The following is a 20,714-nucleotide window of genomic DNA, read 5'->3' on the forward strand; positions in this document are numbered from 1 at the left end:
TCGCGCCCAAATTTTGGCCAAAAAAGTTTCAAGCGGGTACGAGTAGAAAGCCAAAAACGGAGAGAGGCATGTGCATAACCATAACTTGTTGATTGAAAATCTACATTGGGCAGTCGTGAGGATTTACTGGGGCTGTATAAAGTTGATTTGGGAAGGCTGGTGCGCCGCTATCTCTCCCGATAAGCGATCGAATTAAAGGGTGAACGGTGATCAGTCCCAAGCGAACAGCACACTTTTAAAGAGAACTAAGCATTGGGTATAATAGACGGACCTCAATAGCGAATGGCGCTGAGGGCATTGAAGAGATGAAGGCCAAGCCTTTTAAGCACTGTAAGCACAGCCGTGGTAGGAAAGGATGAAACGGGGGGCAACGCGAGGCCAGATAATGAAGGAACAAATTGGGAGATGATAATCGCAACAACAGATTAGAAAAAGATCATACATCAATTACCGGGCATCTCACCGACACGACGTACGATCGGATATCATAGCACGGTGGGGGGTCAGCAACACGCAACTAGTTGTACGTGTGGCAGTATGAGCATGCAATTCGCGTCACTGATGATTTTCAAACTTCGGGATACAGGACAAGTCAACGGCATTGTGAAGCGCGACGGATTGGAGGGCATGTCGTTCATGGCAGTAGCGGCAACAGACGACTAGGTAGTGTTCCACCGTTTCGGGGATAGGCAGAGGTCTCCCTGACAGTAATTGAATGTACATATCTCGGAGCTATGTGCATGTGGCGGCCCAACGACTCCTACGCACATGCAAGAGCTTGATCATTCAGATGTATGGTCAATCCTGACTGGAAAGAATGGAACCGAACCGTGGAGTATTTGGGGCGTCATGGAATCACATTAAGCAAAGCACAGAACACATAACCACCATGGAATCGCATTCCTCGCAATGGAAAGGCTCGCTCGTTGGATTGCTTCGGACTCAATTGACAGATCGAGGCTGTGGTGTTCATAATGTTACTTGCGTCTCAATTAAACCAGAATCAAACTTGATGGAGAGATGACCCTCTTCTCTGTCGAGTATGTCGTCCGTTCAGGATGGACCTGTCTAGAGTTCAACGGTACCGCTAACTTATCGTTTTATGATGGTTTCTGTGCTTTCTTGATGCAATTACCGTCGGAACCCATCGGAAGGGACCGGTAATGGAAGATGACGGAAGAACCAAAGGAACCCGCATGTCCCTCCTCTCTCACAACAACCTGGTGTAACGCCATATCGTCGATGCAAGTCATCAACACACAGATTATGGGCAATAAAGAGTAAAATTGGGTAGACAGGTAGGTTTTCGGCGCATACAAGCATTAATCGTCGGAGGCCCCAAACAGGATCTCATAGAATACAGGCTGGAAAGCGAAGCGGGATATGCGAGAGAACACGACGGCAGGATGTGTGATGACTAACACATGAGCAATTGGTCAGGAAGAAAGGCCCTCTTGCTCAATGGTTGGCGGTGGCCTAGCCCTAACGTGCCGGTGCTTGCTTCGTGGAGGAATGCGTGCCTATGGCACCAGTGAGTTTGGCCTCCCGACCACTGATGGCCGGAGTCGGCTCGATAACCTGACCAACGCAATAGCTCTTTAGTTCAACGGAGATCATACATGGACAAAAGGTGTTCACCCACAGAAGTTGACTGAGCCGAGGATTCAATATGATAAAACCACCCACCCTGTGTTGTAGGGGCTGCCGGTTCCGGCTGAGCACGGGGGATGGTGGTGGAGGATGGGAGGGGGCCCCAGATGGATCCCGCCGAAAACTGGGGAAGATGACGAGGCCATACAGATGCCCCCCATCCATGCCCTGTAGTGGGTTCGGATACCTGGGGCCCCATTGGTGCCATTGGCGCCATGCTGCGACACTGGGGCCGCCCGCACGCCCCATATTGCCGTGACCGGCCCTCCATCAGGATGGACCGTATGGTGTCCCGGTCCTGGAACTCTTGCCTTTGATAAGAAACGACAAATGCAGGATCAACTTCATGGGGGTGAGGAGGCCGGTAGTGTCTCCCCACCGTTGAAGGGCCCGGATTCTGGGACCGATACGTCAGTCATGTTGTGGGGGTGGTGCCAATTAGCTGTGTCACTCACCCTGTCTGGTGACCTCGACGGGGAACAAACAGCGCCTCTGCAAATCTTGCAGCGATTCCTAGGCATGGTTTCCCGTTCTGCTATTAAACCAGTGACGGCCCTGTTTGTTGAGCTCGGAGGTGGTGGGCGTAAGTTGTGTAATCCAGGAACCAGTCTCAGTCCCGAGCGTGATACGACTCAGAGAACTAGGAGAACGGAAAACAGGGGGAAAAAAGAGCGGAATGGCCCTACAATTGAGAAGGGCGTGCACCCAAACACAGGCAATGGCACAGAATGCACCAACAGGCTTTGGGGGCACTTGTTGCAGCAGTCAAATAGCGCTGATGCTTAGGTTGGGAACAACCGTGCGACGATAAGCTGTGGGAAGTTTATATGTTGAACGCTGACAAACACACGTCGGCATTTCCCCCCTGAGTCTGAGTCTTTGCCGCGATCGGGCTCCTGCGACCTTCGCCATCAGAGAGCCAAGGAATACCCGCACTACAAACCGTAGAAAAAAGCGCGTCATTCTGCAACCAGTTGCCATCGACGCGAGCCCGAGCTTCTTGCCGAGTCTCTTCGTATATCCGAGTTGGTTTTCGTGCAAGATACCTACAGCGAATGCTTTTGCAGCACCCAACTTCTATCACTGCCTCAGCGCTTATTTACGTAGTTGCGTTCGCACTAGTTCGTAGTGGTTCGACTGGCAATTCCAATATTAGCGGCAACAACCTGCATGACTCTGCTTCTGTGCCCCGGGCATCTATTGCGCTGTCTGAGTTCTTGACTGCATCTGAGATTCTTGCTCACTGCGGCCCTAGCTTGTCACCCTTCCTTAATTTCTTTTCCTGTGTCCTGCTGTTACTTCTTGATGTAACAAAGGCGTCAAACGGTACCCAAAAATTGCCTAAAAAAACGGACAACCCCGCCAAAGCACCCCCCGGACCCCCACCTTCCGTGCCACTCTCCATAGGCGGTTTCTAGGTGAATGGTGTTACCGCATAACGCACTTGATCTTGATCATCAAACGCATTGTATGAGATCGATGGTGTAGCGGCGCCGGCGGTTACTCTCAGCATCGAATCTCCAGCTCAACTCAAAGCATTGAACTGATCGATCGCAGTTTAAATTGAAATCACCTCAAATGAAGGGCTGCAAGGCTGCAACGGAAGACGAAGAACTGGAACATTTTATATAAGGGGTACAGTAACGAAGCAGACAGGAGTGCGAAGCCATGTGTTTGCACCGGAGGCGCCGCTTGTGGCTTGGTGGTTTAATCATCCAATAATGCATCGACCGCGTACAGGCAAGATCAGCAGAATGATCGTCCATCACATACATAGTCAAGCTCCACGTTCATCTCGAAGCCAGTCAACCGTGTTCCCCCCCTCCCCCCTCTCTCTGAGACTTTTTCTCGTCTGAATGTCTGAAACACCACTTCTTCCGGGCCATGAATCGAACTCCACTTTCCCTCCTGACCCTCCTCCCGTCAAGGAGATAAGTGACGGAATGGTTGAAAAGGGGTTAAGTGGGTTGGTTGCGTTACGCGCAAATTGTTTGTTACTAAACCTGCCGTCCCAGAGAGCACCACAGTGGCGACAGTGGCAGCGTTCCTTTTTTGCGGTCAAAGCTCAGTTCTTAGCGATCGCCCTTGGAGAGGGGAACTGGCACTCTGCCAACACCCGTTCTGATATTCTCTTTGTTGTTCATTTTACTTGGGGGTTTAAAGGGTATTATCTCTCCAATTCCTTGTCAGATCCAGCGATTGATAGCGCTATCATACATACAGCCTGCCAGCAGGCACATTGAATGATGTAACGTGCACGTCCTTGGTGGTACAAGCTCCTCCAGCATGATCTGATCATCTTACCAGTTTTGCGCAACCGCGACGCGCTGCGATTTAACCACACACCGATATTTGTACATTACGGGCCGGATCAAAAAACACTCTCCTCAAGTCGCAGATGAGGCAAGGTTTTGTTGACCTTATGAAAGCCTATTCAGTTGACAGCTGCTTCTCTACGATTGGCGTGTACGTGACACAGATTGGGTGGGGCTGGTTAATTCATATTCTCGGCAGCTTCATACTATCGCGAGACTTCGAGATAGTACCACGTAGTATCCTACTTAACGCCGATCGCGGTCTCCGTAAATACTTTACATGTATACTTGATCAACCAAGTCTACTGACTTTGATTCCAAGTTCACCGTTTTTCTCCGAGCTGCTTGGCCAAAGTGGGAAACCTCCTCTCCACTGAGAGCTCCTTCAGCCCACGCACCAGCTGCGTGTGTCGCCCATGCTTGGGCGAAGATTCCTCTCGAACCGTTCTTCTACAGTGTAGAATGCCTGATTCCTGTGACTCTCCAGCGCGAAATTTAGTGCAATAGTTGGGTTCCGCGTTATAATTCCACTACGAGAACCGAGCCCCAAAACGAAGATCCAGAAAATTGACCTTCGCGGCCGAATTTTTTTGGCCAGAACATTTCAAGCATGTACGAGCAGAAAGCTAAAAACAGGGAGAGGCATGTGCATAATCATACCTTTTTGAGTTTGAAATGTACGTACATGCATCGTTCGTTCGCTGATCAATTCAAAGTACGTATATCCCTCATGGGGAACAAGGGAACGTGGGAGAAGGAAAGGATGTCCGCAGGTGATATTGTGCACGTTGGTAGTCTTAGACGGGTTGAGGAAGATGCGCCGATACTTGGGATGAGTGTCCAGCACCGGTGATGCAGCATTGGGCGGTCGTGAGGGAATGTTAACTCGTATCAGGGTACGAAGGGGAAACAGAGGAAGGAACCGTAGATGAAATATATCATGGGCAGCTGATAAGCGGTAGAGAGAATTAAATCAAAGGAGGAAAATAAAGTCGAAGGTGGGGTGTTCGCCATATTGGTGGAGGCTTAGTTGGAGCAAGTATTGAAAGTTGATTTGGAGAGGCTTGGTGCGCCGCTATCTCTCCCGTTGTGTTCAGATAAGCGATCGGATTAAAGGGCGAACGGCGATCAGTCCCGAGCGAACAGCACACTTTTAAATTAAAAGAACTAAGTGTAATATAATAGACGGACCTCATTCTCAAGCGAATGGCGTAGAGAAAACTGAGGGCGTTGAAGAGACGAAGGCCAAGCTTTTTAAGCACTGTAAGCTCAGCCGTGGTAGGAAAGGATGAAACGAGGCGCAACGCGAGGCCAAATATTAATGAAGGAACAAATCGGGAGATAAAAGACAAGATAATCTCCACGACAGACTAGAAAAAGATCATACATCAATTACCGGGCGTCTCACTGACACGACGTACGGTCGGATATCAAGCACGGTGGAGAATCAGCAACACGCTACTAGTTGTACGCGTGGCAGTATGAGCAATTCGTGTCACTGATGATTTTTAAAGTTCCGGATATAGGACAAGTCAAAGGCACTGATGACTTTGAGGCGCGACGGATTTCAGGATAGGCAGAGGTCTCTCGGCAGTGACGTCTGACTCGACAGTAATTGAATGCACATATCCCCGGACCGCGGAGCTAGGTGCATGTGGTGGCCCAACAACTCCTACACACATGCAAGAGCTCATTCAAATGTAATATGGTCAATCCTGACTGGAAAGAATGGAAGCTCCTTTCTGTTCGAAAGGAGGCTCAGCAGGGTGTGAACAGAACCGTGGCAACCCTAAGTAAGTATTTGGGGCGTCATTCTGACGCGAAGTGCTGTGCATGATGCGTCATGAATTCATATTGAGCGAAGCGCAGAAACACATAACCACCTATTGTCACGAAGTCATAGAGGCTGGAGTCCTGCCTGGTTGCTTCGGACTCAATTGAGGCTGTGGTGTCCATAACGTCACGTCTCTGTACAAGTGCAGCCCCACTCCATGGCAAAACCAAACTTGGTGGCAAAGCGCAAGAGATGATTCGGCCAACTCCGCTACAATACAGTTCAAGATGGACCTCGTGACTGTCTATGGATGGATGGATGGATGTATTCATTTTAAAGTACGTAACCGTGCCTATCGGCATATGCCGTACTATAGTGACTCGGGTGAAAAAAGTTTGGAGAACATAAGGATGTGAAGAAAGGAATTTGTGTGACCTAGGAAGTATGAGACATCGAGTAATCAATGGTGTGAAGGAGAATAAAGTGAGATGAAGCAATAACACATAAAGGGGCATGCGACCCCTGCACTGAGATTGAACAACGGGTGAGGGAGAATGGAGGTGGGAAGAGGTTGTATAGAGCCAAAGAAAAGGACACGCGACCCCCAGTGTTGGGGTCGCATGTTTTGCTGCTGTGTGCCTATGGTTAAGTCAATGTTTGAGTGCGCGGTTCTTGCGGGTGGGTGAGTTGGAGGGTGCTTTCACGGGTTTATGTCACGGTAGGCTGGTGAATGTTCCAGTGGCAGCGAAAGGCGATGGGTGTTGGTGGCATCTTGCTCATGCTTGTTGAATAAAGGCATGTGGCAGATAGGCCTTTGGTAGAAAGGGTAGTGGAGAGAAATGAAAGTGTTGGGGTGACGGCAGGACTTGAACCTGCATTCCTTGCAGTCAACTTTTTGTCGGCATATGGGGCTATCGTTGGCGCTACCACTATCGCGCCTCGTCACTAAGAGGTAGTGGAGAGAAAGATGAATCGGAAGGGTGTTGGGGTGATGGCAGGACTTGAACCTGCACTCCTCCGGCCTGCCCATGGACTTATGGAGGCTACCATTGGCGCTACCACTATTGCACCTCACCAACCCAAAAGGTAGTGGAGAAGAGAAAAAGAAGGAAGGGTTGGGGTGACGGTGGGACTTGAACCCACAGTCCTCTGGCCAGTCCCGTCTGGGCTTACGGAGGTCACCATTGGCGTTGCCACTATCGCGCTCGTCATCCCAAAAAGGTAGTGGTGAGAAGAAAAAGGAAGGGTTGGCTTGACGGCGGGACATGCACCCGCGCTCTTGCATCTCTCCAGCCAGTGCGGCTCTGGGCTTACGGGGTTGCGGTTGATTGGCATTACCACGGTGGCCACGTCATCCTCCCTTCAGATGTTAGAGGCCTAATTAGTTTTAAACAGGGGCACCGCGTGAAGGTTTAGGCCCGTGCCGGGTGTTCGCTGTGGTAGCAGAACTCCCCCTCGACTGACATCCATCGTCGAGGCCCTCGTGACTGTCTACATATATAGAGTTCAACGGTAACGCTATTGTATGATGGTTTCTGTGCTTCCTTGGTGCAAGTACCGCCGATACCTACATGCAGTGAATGCTCTTGTAGCACCCAACTTCTATCACTGTCTCAGCGCTTATTTACGTAAAACTTTCAAGTCGTGTTCGCACAGGTCCGGACTGGTAACTCCTATATTACCGGCAACAATGCAGGCAACCTACACGCATATGGGCGCTTCAGACTCTGCTTCTGCGCCCGGGGCATCTATTGCGCTGTCTGAGTTCTTCACTGCATCTGGGATTCTTGCTCACTGCGGCCCTCCCTCCTTTCGCAGCTGATTCTTTTCCTGTGTCCTACTGTTTCTTTAACAAAGGCGTCAAACGGTACCCAAAAACCCTGCTATAAAACACATACGAAGTCATAGAAGCTGGAGTCCTGCCTACATAAAACACCCATTTTTCGTGCTTTTTTCATAGGCGGTGTCTAGGTGAATGGTGTAGCGGCGCCGGCGGTTGCTCTCAGAGTCGAATCTCCAACTTTCGAGAAGACCTCAACTTAAAGCATTGAACTGATTGATCGCAATCTCACTAGTTTGAATTGAAATCACCTCTGGGGGGGTTCTAACTGAAGACGAAAAACTTTTACGGTACAATGATTAAGGGGTACGGGTAACGAGGCAGACACAGGAGCGCGATGTACCGGGTATGGGCGCTAAGCGCCGCTTGTGGTTCAGCAGTGGTTTATGTATTCAACAATGCATCGACCGCGTGGCTAAGCAGGACCCCAGCCTCTATGACTTCGTGATATTAGATAGACCGCGTGGCGAGATCAGCAGAATCATCACATACATAAGTAGACAAGCTCCACGTTCGTCTCGAAGCCAGTCAACCGTGTTCCCCCTCCCGCCCCCTCTCTGAAACTTTTTCTTGTCTGAATGTCTGAAACGCCACTTCTTCCGAGCCATGAATCGAACACCACTTTCCCCCCTGACCCTCCTCCCGTCGAGGAGATAAGTGACGAAACGGTTGAAAAGGTACAAAAAATACTCTATGATGGTAAGTAGGTTGCGTTGCGGCGCAATTGTTTGTTACTTACCTGCCGTCCCAGAGAGCACCACAGTGGCGACAGTGGCAACGTTCCTTTCTGCAGTCGAAGCTCAGTTCTTAGCGATCGCCCTCGGAGGGAAGAACTGGCACTCTTCCAATATCGTTCTGATATTCTCTTTGTTGTTCACTTTACTTGGGGGTTTAAAGGGTATTATCTCTCCAACTCCTTGTCAGATCCAGCGATTGATAGCGCTATCATACATACAGCCTGTCAGCGGGCACATTGGATGATGTACGTGCATATCCTTGGTGGTACAGCTCCTCCAGCATGATCTGATCATCTTACCAGTTTTGCGCACCGCGATGCACTTCGACTGGTCACACACCGATATTTGTACATTACAGGCCGGATCAATCACCCTCCTCATGTCGCAGATAAGCCAAGGATTGTTGACCGTTTGAAAGCCTATTTATTTGACAACTGCTTCTCTGCAATTGGCCTGTACGTGACAGATTGGGTGGGGTTAATTCATTCGTATTCTGACTTCTACCTAAGCGGATTGTACCTCTTCATCCTATGGCTCGGTGCCTACATCATATCGCGAGACTTCGAGATGGTTACACGTATCCTAACACCGATCGCATCCTCCGTAAGTACTTTACATTGTATACTTGATCAACCAAGTCTACTGACTTTGATTCCAAGCTCGCCTTTTTTATTGAGCTGCTTGGCCAAAGTGGGAAACTCACTCCTACTATTGATCACATGTGGATCAGCCGCACATGGTTCAACCGCATGGATGGATTGGGCTGCAGATGAACAGGGACAAGTAAATTCAGTGAGGCTACCTCGAGGACTCTCAGCGTGTAGTAAATCCACGTGGGAAATGCTATGTACACAAGCCCAGTTCACTTGTGGTGGAAACCCAGTCGTCCAACAGGAAACCCGTAAGAGAGAGTAAATGCACGCCGCCGAGCGCTGAGCACGAGACGCCACGCTTGTACATGATGGTTAGGATGCCCCCTGCGCATATGAGACGTGAGGATGATTCAGTCACTGGCTAACCATGTCTTCCCTCAGCAATAACGGGATGCTCTCCTGTTGCACCGGCAATATCACCACGCCTCTCCGGGTTCTTTGAGACCCAGGCGTACCAGTCCACAAATCGAGATTCCTTCCGACTTCAACGAAGTCTTGAGTGAATTCTACTGTTTGCCGTCCGAGTCAGGCATCACGCATTGCCAAGGTGGGGGAAGGGATGATATGGGTTAGCTTTGCCTCTACTTTAGTAGAGGCTGGGGTTCCTGCCTAAGCTTGGCCAGGGAGGGCGGTGACAACGAAACACAGTGGAGACGCGAAGCGCAGTCGGGAAGAATGGATCGTGCTTATATATATAACCCAGCCACGCGCGTAAATGTCTGCGGGATGTCCGAGACGATCATCAAGTGCGAAACATGACAGAAAATATCGCGGAAATCTTTGTATTCTTTGGCTACGAATAATTGCCTCTAAACTTGGCAGCGAATGTGTGGCTGGCCGTGTCTTCCTCTTCCAATAGCAGCAACCACATCATATGGCATGCTCTTCTGTCATATCTCCATTGACAGTTGCTTCGGCAACATCACCATGTTTCTCCGGGTCCTTTTGGAGCTCGGGCGTAACCGCTTAGATGTGACAACGCGATTGCGAGGCCGGGGGTAATAAGAACTACCGCTCGTGAAAGCCCATGGATAAAATATCAAGCAATTCTCCGATCTAATATATCTTCGCTGGCTCTGTGCGTGCGCATGCTTAGGAGAAGTCCCGATGTATTTACTTCCCAACTTATGTGTTGACGTTTCTACCTTCATATATCTCATCCTTTTTCAGAAACTTTCAGATGTGTTGGTCATCCTCTGCCATATGGTGTAGGTTTTCGTGATTGTTCCCGTTTTTCTCTTTAGTGCATATTTATTTCTTGCTCTTATATATTTACTATCTACTGGTCGTACGCCACGCCAATCCCCCTTGATCACAGTTTCTTCGATCTCGTATCTATTAGTATACATAAGTCGGGTCCCACGCCTTGTCCTGCGCATGTCAACTACCGCCTGCATACTAGTCGCATTATAACGAGAAAGATAGCGAAAGACATATATCTAAAACTTCAATTTGGTCGGTTTGTTTGGCATCTTTATATCATCCCTATAAAAGGCTCCATAGGCAGAGTGTTCCCTTTTTTTGATCGCCATCGGGAATCTGGCCTGTAGTTCACTGGGATCTGCCCCAGCATTGCGCAAGACTGCGGCAAATTCCCCCGCTAAAGCTCGCTCATGGTTATCGCCTGTGAAGAATGTGTAACTTTCCCCATGCTTGCCACCCCTCCCAGTTCGGCCAATACGGTGAACGTAATCTGAAGAGAAGTCCGTTAAACACTGCCATAGCGCCCAATGGGGGTGCATCGCGGCTCACCTTCCACAGTCAGGGGGAAACTATAATTGATCACTGAGCTAACGTTCGGAATGTCCAAACCCCTCGCAGCAACATCCGTAGCCACAAGAAGCCCTGTTCTCCCTGTTTTGAAATCCTCCAGCGCCTTCATACGTTGGTTCTGATTTATGTCGCCATGTATCCCACCAGCGGAATAGCCCCAATGTTGAACCGTTTCCAGCACACGGTCAGCCTCTTTCTTATACAATACAAATACGAGAATGCGAGATTCCTTCTCAGAAGTGGACTGCAACGGATGATTCAAATCTTTCAGCAACTTCCGCAGTCGTTGGCTAGACCATCCGATTAGATCATGCCAGCATAGAGCAGCAGAGTAGGTTGAAGAGACACGTACCTCTTCAGCTTTGGATCATCAAGCACTTCAACGGCTAAGAGAAATTATTCATCAACTTTGATCAAACGAACGCCTGGTTTGACGCACCCTGCTTCACCCTCGAATTAGCTGCCAACTCCTCGCTGCCGATAGTTATTCGCACAGGGCTTTTGAGGAACGTAGCAGCCAGATTTTGGACAGATTTAGGCCACGTTGCACTAACTATTGGGAATTGCGGACCGTCAAAAGACCAAGTCAGAAGATCACACAAGGTGACATACACATAAGAGTCTGACGCTGAGACATGTCCGCAGTCTGTTCAATAATACGACGTATATCGTTTTCAAAACCCTTGTCTAACATCCTGTCGGCCTCGTCCAAAACTAAATAAGTTACGCTAGAAGTCGAGTGAGCATGCCTTTTGAAATGAGCGAAATCAGACAACCTACCAACCAAGGTCGCAGGCGCCTTCGCTGGCCAAATCAAGAAGCCGACCAGGAGTACCGACAAGAACCTTCGTTGAAGGCTGTGCTAGTACACGCCTCTGCTCATCCTTTCCGACCCCACCGAACACACATACACTCTGAATGCCAACGAGAGCGCCGATTTGGGTCAACGTCTCATGGGTTTGAAGAGCCAGTTCTCGAGTAGGTGAAATTACTATTAATCCCAGAATATCAGTCGTGACATTGGGTGGGATTACACACATACCCAGAACCGTAATTTGACTGCCCCGAGCTTTCTTGTCATGCTTCTTTGACTTCGGGTGTTGTGAGACAATATGTGCCACAGCTGGCAACCCAAATGCAAGAGTCTTCCCGCTGAAAATTCGGGTCATTCTTGCGATTTTAACGATGCTGACAGCAAAAAGGGCTCTCTACCTGCCGGTTTCGGCAATTCCGATAATATCCATCCCAGCGAGTGCAGCTGGCCATGAACATGCTTGTATTGGTGTAGGTTCTTTGTATTCCGAAAGAGCAGCCTTCAACTGCGGAGAAATGGGTAATTCTTCAAAATTTAAAATCGGCGTGACGGAGCCGTGTGGCGCGTGAATAGTGATATTATTTGTGGCCAAATAGTCTGAAAAGTTTTTGGCTGAGGATGTAGTTGAAGTTGCGATCTAAGCCTCCCGCGTGTCAGCGGAATTTAATCAAGCGTGCTTGGGGACAAACATGCCGGATCTGTGGGAGTTGAAGCGACCGTTGCAGAATGCTTTCTCTCGGAGTTACGATCATCAAGAATCTTTTGACCAGCCTTCAGGACATCGGCGGTACCATTTAATTTTGGATCCTTTTTCCGTTTCTTTTTTTCCTTGCGCACGTCTTCACCGTGCTGAGCGTGTTTACGTTTGTGCTTGGCTAACTGGCCTTCATCCACCTGTTCACCACCAGATCTATGGACTGCCTGGGAGACTACAGAAAGCTCCTGGGGCGTTTTGCTTTTCTTCGTCTTTGACAAATCCGCCATTGGTTGTCACGTGTTCGAGAGCGAACGGCAAAATCCGCGAAGTGCCTCGTTCCATTGGCGTCATCTCGCGGTGCGGAAATGCGTCTGTAATTGACTGCGAAACGCTGTTAGAGGGATATTTTGGAGACCAATGCCTCAAGGTGCTGGATTGGATACAGAACCATCAAGCTTATTACCCCCCTTCAACGAGGCACGCCCAATGCTTGTCGGTTTAATGCGCCAAGGTTTACTCTAACATGCAATAAAACTTCTTTAGAGCACTATATATAGCATTGATGGGATATTTATTAGGAATCTGACCCCATTTCCGAGGAGAGATAGGGTCATTTCTAGACCTCTTCCCAGCTACCTTTTGCGGAATGACGGCCATGGACTTGACGATCTGGATATCGCTCTGGTACGCCATCGTACTAGACGTGTGTCATCAGCATCTACAGCGACACTAAGGACTGTGCCCTCTGATGGTGCCATCAGAGACGCGATTGGGGAAGAGATGCTTCACAAAGCAGGCTTCATCAATGACCAACTCCCAGCGGTTCGACCTACTGCCTCGCACAAGAGAGGTCGAGCTGCACCCCCTCTTTGTTCCTCAAATCTGAATCCTATTCCATCTTTGTCAACACAAAGTGATTTGGAAGCTATTGTTTCATCTCGCTTGTTCGAGACCTTCCTGACCATTTGCTTGCCACCACGGACGAAAGTGAAGCACAATGATCCCCAACCTCATGCCCCTCAGTCTCAGGACACACCTAAGCGTCCCACTCGAACTACACGTAGCACGATATCTAGACCATCCTCATCCTCTTCCCATAGTCCAACAAGGCCTGGGTTCCCTCGGCCGAGCCCCAGCCGAGGTCGCGGAGGAGCTCCCTCGAGCCCCCTACATTCGTCCTCGTCGTTCCCTTCCTCATCCAGCTCAGAGCGAGACTATGACGAAATTCCAAGCTTCATTTCATCCATTCATCCATCGTCGACCAATCCATCATGGACCTCATTGATACCAGAGGATGAATTTTCTCCCGGCGCGAATCTCAGCGCAACCAGATTTGAACTGACTATTTGGGGCCGTCGGACGTCCGGTCGCAGACCACCGCCGAGTGCAAAAGGGAAAGGAAGGGACGACTACGCCATGGAAGGGCTTTCCGGGTGGGATCCTCTCGCCACGTGGCCTGTTGACCTCCAGCGTTTGAAACCTTTTCCCCCGGATGTACGTCTCTGATGCTCATGAGACTTTGCTTCGCGCTGAAATTTAATTCCAGTCGACGACGGAATATCTGCCGCCTAACTCTCTAGTGTTTAGCCTGGGCGCTACCGGGAAACTGTACCTTGGATCGTCAAGCAATATCACTCCTGAACGCTCGCCGTCTCCAGAACACCAGAATGTTTCGGACAGTGAAATTGATGCTCTGGGACCAACGGTCATTGATCCCCGGATGCATCATAGATCTAGACACAATGACGTAGAACCGAATGCGGGGGTGTCTAGCGTGGGAGGGGTTACGGTGAAGCGTGGGGCGTCTCTCGCGGATACCTTAAAGTGTGCTTTCCGTTCGTATGTCACTGGGATTGCAAATTGACATATCCCTAGACTCATTGACGCAAATTACTCAGTGGATGTAGAATTAAGATCTTTGTGCAACTTAATAGATACAGTGAATTTTATGCTTGCTGGGGATAGCACGATCACCAAGGTAGACACTATACTTGTAACCAAGGTCCCTTTACTAATGCGACTGGTAGGCACGGTTCTTCAATGAATTGCATTTCCAACTTGACGAGTACATGAGTCAAAAGTCATTGATTGGCCTGGGAGTGTCGGAAAGTGAGTCCAATTGACGTGAGCGCGAAATTAAACATGAAACTCCCACCCTGCCATCATCCTCAGCCCGTTCGACCATCCAGCGCCGCCGTAAGCAGTTAGACGAACGAAGAACCAATCTCCGTGCCGCGCAAGCAATACTTTCTTCAAACAGGGACCTTCTTGCTGAACTAGACTTGCTTGCATCTCAGCAAGAGTGCGCATAACTATCCCTTAAAAGTGGACATTGTTCTAAGCTGTTCTTCTAGGGTGCGCTTTTCATCCCAGGAGGCAACGCTTCAGGCCAAGCGGGAAACTGTCGTGCGGTCGCTGGAGTGTATCTTCCCCATAGAGCCAACATCCCCTTCAACAGATCTCTTGTTCACTATAGTAGGCGTACCATTACCAATTCCCTCTAACCCAGCGGACCCTGCTCCACCTTTCCATATCCCAACACGTCCAGATGTGAACGAAGACACTACAGCAAGTGCGTTAGGCTACGCCGCACAAGTGGTCAGTCTCCTGGCCTCTTATTTGGGACATATCCTGCCATATCCAATAACATGTGCTGGGAGTCGCAGTCTGATCAAAGACCCCATTTCTAACTTGCATGGGCCCCGAATGTGTGCTCTACCCAATTTTCATGATCAACTATTACTCACCACCTACGCTGACAATAGGTTCCCTCTCTTTTCCAAAAGTGTGGACATGTATAGATTTGAGTACGCCGTGTTCCTTCTCAACAAGGACATTGAAAAGGTAAGGTTCGTCAGGTTCAGGCTGTGAATGCGTTACCGACCTCAGCTGGCAAGCTCATGACAGAGCACAACTTGCAAGCCCTGGACATGCGGCACACGCTGCCAAATCTCAAAAACCTTCTTTTGGCCCTCACCACTACCACCAACGCTGGGGAAGGCGACTCCACTCTGCAGACAGTGTGCGTGCTTGAGCTTTCGTTGCATATATCATTCCTTCTCATAGAAACGTTTTTAGAATGCAGCAAACGGGGCCATCCCGAAATTTACGGTCGATACAAACAACAGCTGGAAGCATCGACGTCAGCAACCCTGTCCCTGCATCAACATCATATGGAGCCGAATCCCCTACACCAAGACGGACATTCTTTCCCCCGATCACCCTCCCCGGATTTTGGCAAACCCGTAATGCGCGGCCAGTATCGACGTTTGTCAAGTCCACTCTACCTGCCATGTCAGAAGACGTGGACATACCTGCAGACGTGGGGAGCGACAGTGCGACAGTGCGCTCACTGCACCTCTCGAAAGTCCAAACGGGGAGTGCCGTTAATCATGGGCAGTCATCTTCTGGTGAATTGGATCATGTTGACAGACACCCACCAGAGCTTTCTGGAGTACAGTCAACGGACACAGGTCCGGATGCCTCTGAAGGTGCGACCGTGGAAACTGAAGGGTTTCCTGAGTCAGTGCCTCCGCCTCTTGATGGCTTGGCAGATGTTGTGATTGCATCCGCTTCAACGCATGAGCAAGAGTCGACATTGGAGTCTCTGAAGGAGCAGAGCAGCAATTGGCTCACAACTGGTCTGAGTGCCAGTGTCGGCGGCTTCGGGAAGCACCTTCGTTCGGGAGGTACCCGAGGGTTATTTGGTGGCGGGTCACCTGCGAAAAGCAATCGGAGAGGCCCTGGAAGACCACCGACCGTCCCCAAGTCCGGTCCCAACTCCAATGGGCATGGTAATAGCCAAGCCAAGGAGACTGCTATCCGCACAGACCTACCACTCATGGACGCAAACCTACAGTCCATCCCCACTTCACAATGATGTTGTTGATATCTTAATACATGCACTCTAATCGATCAGCCTGACATAATTTCATAACAATCGAAACGGAACGAAGGATTTCCCGTCCCCGCACCCTGATTTTGCACATTCGATTAAGTATCCTCGATGTGCGAAGAGTCATTGGACTCACGACTCCGATAAATCGGGCAAACTAAATCCCATGGTCTCGATCCAGACTCGATCTATTGTTTTTTTTTTTACTAGGAGGAATATATTCTTATGATCCCTATCACAATAATGTATTGAAGACAGTTTGCGCCACCCGCAGCTACACTTAGTACACTGCCGTGTTGATGGCACTCCGTCCTAGTGCAAAGCGCTTTTCGTCCTGCTGCCACACTTCAGCCATTGACGCCCTTTCTTGAGATTAGTCTTCCGGTACCAGGGCAGGCAGGAACGTCATCAACATTGTTGTGAGTGGCAGCCCAAAAGTCCTGATAATGACGACGCGACTAATGAGTTGAACTCTAAAAGTGGTGGCCATGCATGGACTCCGAACTCACACTTATGTCAGAAGCTGTCGACAACCCAAGCTATGAGCAGTGGAATTAATTCATTAATCCCAGAAGAAGTTAACTCACGGCTCTAAAATTCGGGCCACAAAGAAAGAAAGATTGGACTATAAGGATACGATGCTACTGTTGCAGTAACTTGATATGAGGGGGAAATCCCCGGCCCTGAGAAGTGCGTTGAGTGGGGGGGAGGAGAGCCATCGCTTGATCATGTACATACCAAACTGGCGCCTTGCATGGTCGTCCAAATATCCCTAAAAAAACCCACAAAACAAACCACATTTTCAAAGCTAACCAAGGCAATATGCCACTCACACCGTTGCATGCAAATATCCCCTAATTTTACAGTCCCTCGAAATGCACGCGCACGTACTATATATACGAAGAGGAAACGAACATACGGAGAGAAATCCTCAACCAATCGTTGGCGACATCAGGCATTTGATCAGCCCTTGTCAAACTCGAGTGCTGGGTGCCGAAAGCCTTCGTGAAAAACATTGCATATAATACTATGCACCAATTGTAATGTTGACGGGAACGAGACGTTACAGTGTTTTCTTACATGACGTTGTTATGTACAACCACAATCATCAAGTAGCATAATTCTTAATTTCAATTCTCTCCAAATAATTGGGAAACAGTCAACCTAGCAGTTAAGGAGTAGGGATGTACATCACTAAACGACAACTTGGCTGATATCGACGACCACCGGGGCTCTCAGTTCGCCCTGGAGCAGAAATCGGGTCCCGTCCTTGCTAGCTCGAGGAAAGTGACACATGACAGGCGTTTTCTCATCCCGGAACAGCAGATCACCGTACCAGGGTTTATTCTCGCTGGAGGGATTCACATTTGTAAAGACTGGGAGGTACTTGAATTCGACAATGAGTTCGACTTGTCCATTAAAGAAGACCGAAGGTATCGACGATGTAGGTGGGATAGAAAGAAATGGGACCCGCCCTATCGCTGAGGAATAGGCAGAGGCTTCATCGTGCCTATCCAACCTGGTCATGGTTGGCGAGAGGTCATAAAAAGGGCATTTCAGCCAGGATTCGTCTGCATTGTGTCTTGAATCTGACTCGGAACTTTGTACATGGGTTGTACCCTCTTCCAGGGTCAAATCAACGGCGTGGTCACCAAATACCGGTGTAGGAACGAGATACGAGAGAAGACCATAACCGGGATTGAAAATCCAGAACTCAGCTTTGTGCACACGATATTGAGCGACCAACTCGGATGTATCCATTGACCAGACGAAAGCGCAGTTCGCATCGAAAGCGCCTACATATCGGCCTCCAGGAGAGAATCCAACTGTGTGACGTAGAGGTGTAGATGAAAGTTGAGGATCGGAAAGAATGAAAGGAGCCGAAGGAGATGCAAGGAGCCGAATGGATGGCTCTCCTGAAAAATATAGAAGTGTCATGTTTCTGTACCAATTCTGAGCTCGAGGAACTCGAACAATAAAGCATCCATTGCTCGACAATGCAGTTATAGCAGGGTGATGACCACTAGGAAAAGTGCCACATGGCACTAAACGTGTGCCACGACTGAGAACGGAGATGTTTCCACGAGTGTCCTCGGTGGCAATCTGAGCATTGCCGCCAAGGATAAACTCTATCCAAACTGGATGGTTCGGAGGATTGGACTGAAAGCGAGAGATTGTACGCTGATGGTTGATGTCTGCAACTTCGATGATCCCATTTCCGAAACCGAGGGCGACATGAGAACCATCTTGAGATATCGCCGCACAGGTCATGATCCCATTACGAACATCATGTTCAGTGAACTCGGCTTCGTAATTAGTTACTTCCCAGCCACGTTCATCAAACTTCTTTGGCAGGTTGCTCAATTTTGCCTCGGCAACCTCCTGAGTATTACGTCCATCCTCGCTTAAAGGAATAAAGCCACCAGAAAACTCGCCGGATATGGAGAACACTTGAACGGGATCAGAGAGATGACCATACAATTCATAGAGTGAGGATGAAGCGAATGGAAGCAATGATCGATAAGCATGCCAATGGGGACTACCCCACAAAGTAGATCCGATAACTTCATTCACCAGCTTCATTGATTTGTAATTCTATAGAGCGTCGAGTGATGTGATATCATTCAAATACATGAAATATACGTGGAAACTCACGGAGAATGCACTCCACGCAAGCCAAACCGACCCAAATCCCAACCCTTCAGAAACTGCCAAGAATGAAAAGAAGTTTTGTGACAGGAGTCGTTCAAACTCTCTTTGCAATTCACTAGACTCTTCTGAAAAGAGTGACAAAGGATCCAAGTGGGAAAACAACCAGGTGAATGAATAGTAGATGTAGTCGGGTGGCCTTTCCGCCGGAAAATTATCCCATTTCTTTCTATCTCCCAAAGGGAGTTCTGTGGGAAACCCAACCTCGTTCCTTTGAATAACACCATTCACAAATCGAAGGAGTTGTAATCCGAGAAAATATCCTTTTGGATCATCAATGAAGAACATCTTGTCTTCTTCCTTGCCGATAGGGTCTCTCATAATAAATTCCTTCGCCGTCGCATGATAGAATTTGACGTTTGTATTGTTTGAGGGGACGTCAATGATCGAGCTGATAGGATTCAATATTGCATAGATCTCATCCTCCGCAATTCCCAAGAGATGCGACATGCTGTAAACACTGAGCGATTTGTGTGCAGCAATGACCATCCCAACTACGTGGCGATAATTCTCCACTACATGTGAAGGGATAATTGACGAGTCAGGCCTAAAGGCCCGTCGCATTATTCGCAAGTACTCCTCATTCAGATCCTTGGGTGAATCTTGGAGGTCGAGGAAGTATTGAAACTCTAATCTGAGGACAGAACCCCTTTGAGTCCGAAGCTGAACTTCCCGTATCCGGATCGAAGCCATCACAGGCAAACCACGGCAAGCCAGAGTAAAGGCATCAAAATTGTCCATCGATGGTTTCCACTGTGACTCCCCGATGCAACCCCTAAGCCCATCTGTTACCATAATCCGGATCGTGTCGAAAGTCTCGTCTCGTGCAACCTTATCCATGTCTTCACATGGGATGACATGGCCCCGATTCCGAGATTTATCCCAAGCCGAAACAACTTGAGATTCAGGGCGAGAACTGACCAGTATGGAAAACGTTGAAGGCAGCTCCTCAAGCACAAGTACGAGGCTCATCAGAGTCCCAAGTGCCACTGAATCCCCACATTCATCTAAACCATCCAAGATGATGGTGAAGCGTTTCTTGCTTGCGGACATTATGCCCTTGAGACCATTCATCGGCTCCAGAATCAAAGTCCTCATTTGTTTCTCCAGAGGAAGACTGAGAACCAACTCCGAATTCGGCTGTCGAAGGCGTTTCACAAGCGAGACCTTGAAGTCCCCATTGAAGTTCGCAAGTTGACGTGCCAGTGTAGAAGGAAATTTCTCCAGAGAATCGAGGCCCGTCCCCTTTTGATTTTTGTCCCAAAAGAAAGAGGCTGCAAGAGTACCTTCCTTCTCAAGTATCGATGCGATGCTCATAGATACCGCGGTCTTCCCGGTGCCAGGAGACCCACGAAGCCAGACCAATCGGTTTCCGGCCCCCTTCAGATGATTGAGAAGGGATGTTTGTATTTGAACTCGTGTGCTTGGAAGACACTCCGACTTGCTCTTCACATAGGTGTGCTCGGCCGCAACTCGAGGAAGTTGATCAAGTTGTGCTGAAAGATGTAGCGTTGATGAAAGAGCCCAATATTGGAGAGAGCGAAATAACATACATTTCACCGATGCTTCAATTGAGCGAAGAAGCGTTAAAGTAGTTGCCTGCGTCTATTGCACAACGCACATCAGTCAGTCAAATCAACGGCTTGGGAGTCTTGATGGAGACAAACCGCAAATGAGTTAAGGGCGTCATTTATACACGCCTTCACACCGTTTATCCTCCTGGGAATTTCACGCGCTAAGAACATCCTCTTCGCCCGACTTTGACTTTTGAACAACTTGATCTCGTTTATCTGCTGTTCCAGGGCCCTGAAAATAGGATTCTTGGATTGGAAGAGCAGCGGCTGCGGGAGTAGGTGG

General features: G+C 49.1%; 6 protein-coding genes across 6 annotated transcripts; 3 read left to right on the top strand and 3 right to left on the bottom strand.

Moving 5' to 3' along the window:
• Positions 1-1,980: 1,980 nt before the first annotated feature.
• EI90DRAFT_3042023 (uncharacterized protein) lies at positions 1,981-3,234 on the top strand (the record flags this gene model as incomplete). The annotated part of the gene is given in 7 exon segments (XM_039059148.1): positions 1,981-2,414; positions 2,521-2,608; positions 2,641-2,665; positions 2,703-2,775; positions 2,807-2,863; positions 2,882-2,999; positions 3,085-3,234. Coding segments are annotated over 5 exon segments (677 nt in total), but the record flags the coding sequence as incomplete, so codon positions are not given.
• Positions 3,235-8,157: 4,923 nt separating this feature from the next.
• On the top strand, positions 8,158-9,089 carry EI90DRAFT_3013485 (uncharacterized protein; the record flags this gene model as incomplete). The annotated part of the gene is made up of 6 exons (XM_039056668.1): positions 8,158-8,278; positions 8,331-8,477; positions 8,537-8,561; positions 8,619-8,771; positions 8,826-8,919; positions 8,976-9,089. The coding sequence occupies 6 exons, from the start codon at positions 8,158-8,160 to the stop codon at positions 9,087-9,089; spliced, it is 654 nt and encodes a 217-aa protein (XP_038920447.1).
• Positions 9,090-10,229: 1,140 nt separating this feature from the next.
• EI90DRAFT_2991491 (uncharacterized protein) lies at positions 10,230-12,190 on the bottom strand. The gene is made up of 8 exons (XM_039056116.1): positions 11,955-12,190; positions 11,785-11,894; positions 11,523-11,733; positions 11,355-11,470; positions 11,182-11,295; positions 11,095-11,128; positions 10,722-11,032; positions 10,230-10,662 (listed from the first exon to the last, which is right to left on the bottom strand). Exons 1-8 carry the CDS (start codon positions 11,984-11,986, stop codon positions 10,409-10,411), a joined length of 1,182 nt encoding a protein of 393 aa, XP_038920448.1. The 5' UTR covers positions 11,987-12,190; the 3' UTR covers positions 10,230-10,408.
• A 375-nt stretch (positions 12,191-12,565) lies between these two features.
• Positions 12,566-16,376, top strand: EI90DRAFT_3151966 (UV radiation resistance protein and autophagy-related subunit 14-domain-containing protein). Its single transcript, XM_039065758.1, has 10 exons — positions 12,566-12,730; positions 12,797-13,747; positions 13,800-14,077; positions 14,129-14,231; positions 14,281-14,362; positions 14,426-14,555; positions 14,608-14,961; positions 15,019-15,097; positions 15,151-15,275; positions 15,332-16,376. The coding sequence occupies exons 1-10, from the start codon at positions 12,671-12,673 to the stop codon at positions 16,131-16,133; spliced, it is 2,964 nt and encodes a 987-aa protein (XP_038920449.1). The 5' UTR covers positions 12,566-12,670; the 3' UTR covers positions 16,134-16,376.
• Positions 16,377-17,200: 824 nt separating this feature from the next.
• On the bottom strand, positions 17,201-18,731 carry EI90DRAFT_3042052 (uncharacterized protein; the record flags this gene model as incomplete). The annotated part of the gene is made up of 1 exon (XM_039059149.1): positions 17,201-18,731. The coding sequence occupies one exon, from the start codon at positions 18,729-18,731 to the stop codon at positions 17,343-17,345; it is 1,389 nt and encodes a 462-aa protein (XP_038920450.1). The 3' UTR covers positions 17,201-17,342.
• Positions 18,732-19,844: 1,113 nt separating this feature from the next.
• On the bottom strand, positions 19,845-20,234 carry EI90DRAFT_2885222 (uncharacterized protein; the record flags this gene model as incomplete). Its single annotated transcript, XM_039053953.1, has 1 exon — positions 19,845-20,234. A coding segment is annotated over one exon (390 nt), but the record flags the coding sequence as incomplete, so codon positions are not given.
• Positions 20,235-20,714: the final 480 nt, after the last annotated feature.

Source organism: Cantharellus anzutake (assembly GCF_015039405.1).
Source record: "Cantharellus anzutake strain C23 chromosome Unknown EI90scaffold_8, whole genome shotgun sequence".
In the NCBI taxonomy this organism is placed as follows: Eukaryota; Fungi; Basidiomycota; class Agaricomycetes; order Cantharellales; family Hydnaceae; genus Cantharellus; species Cantharellus anzutake.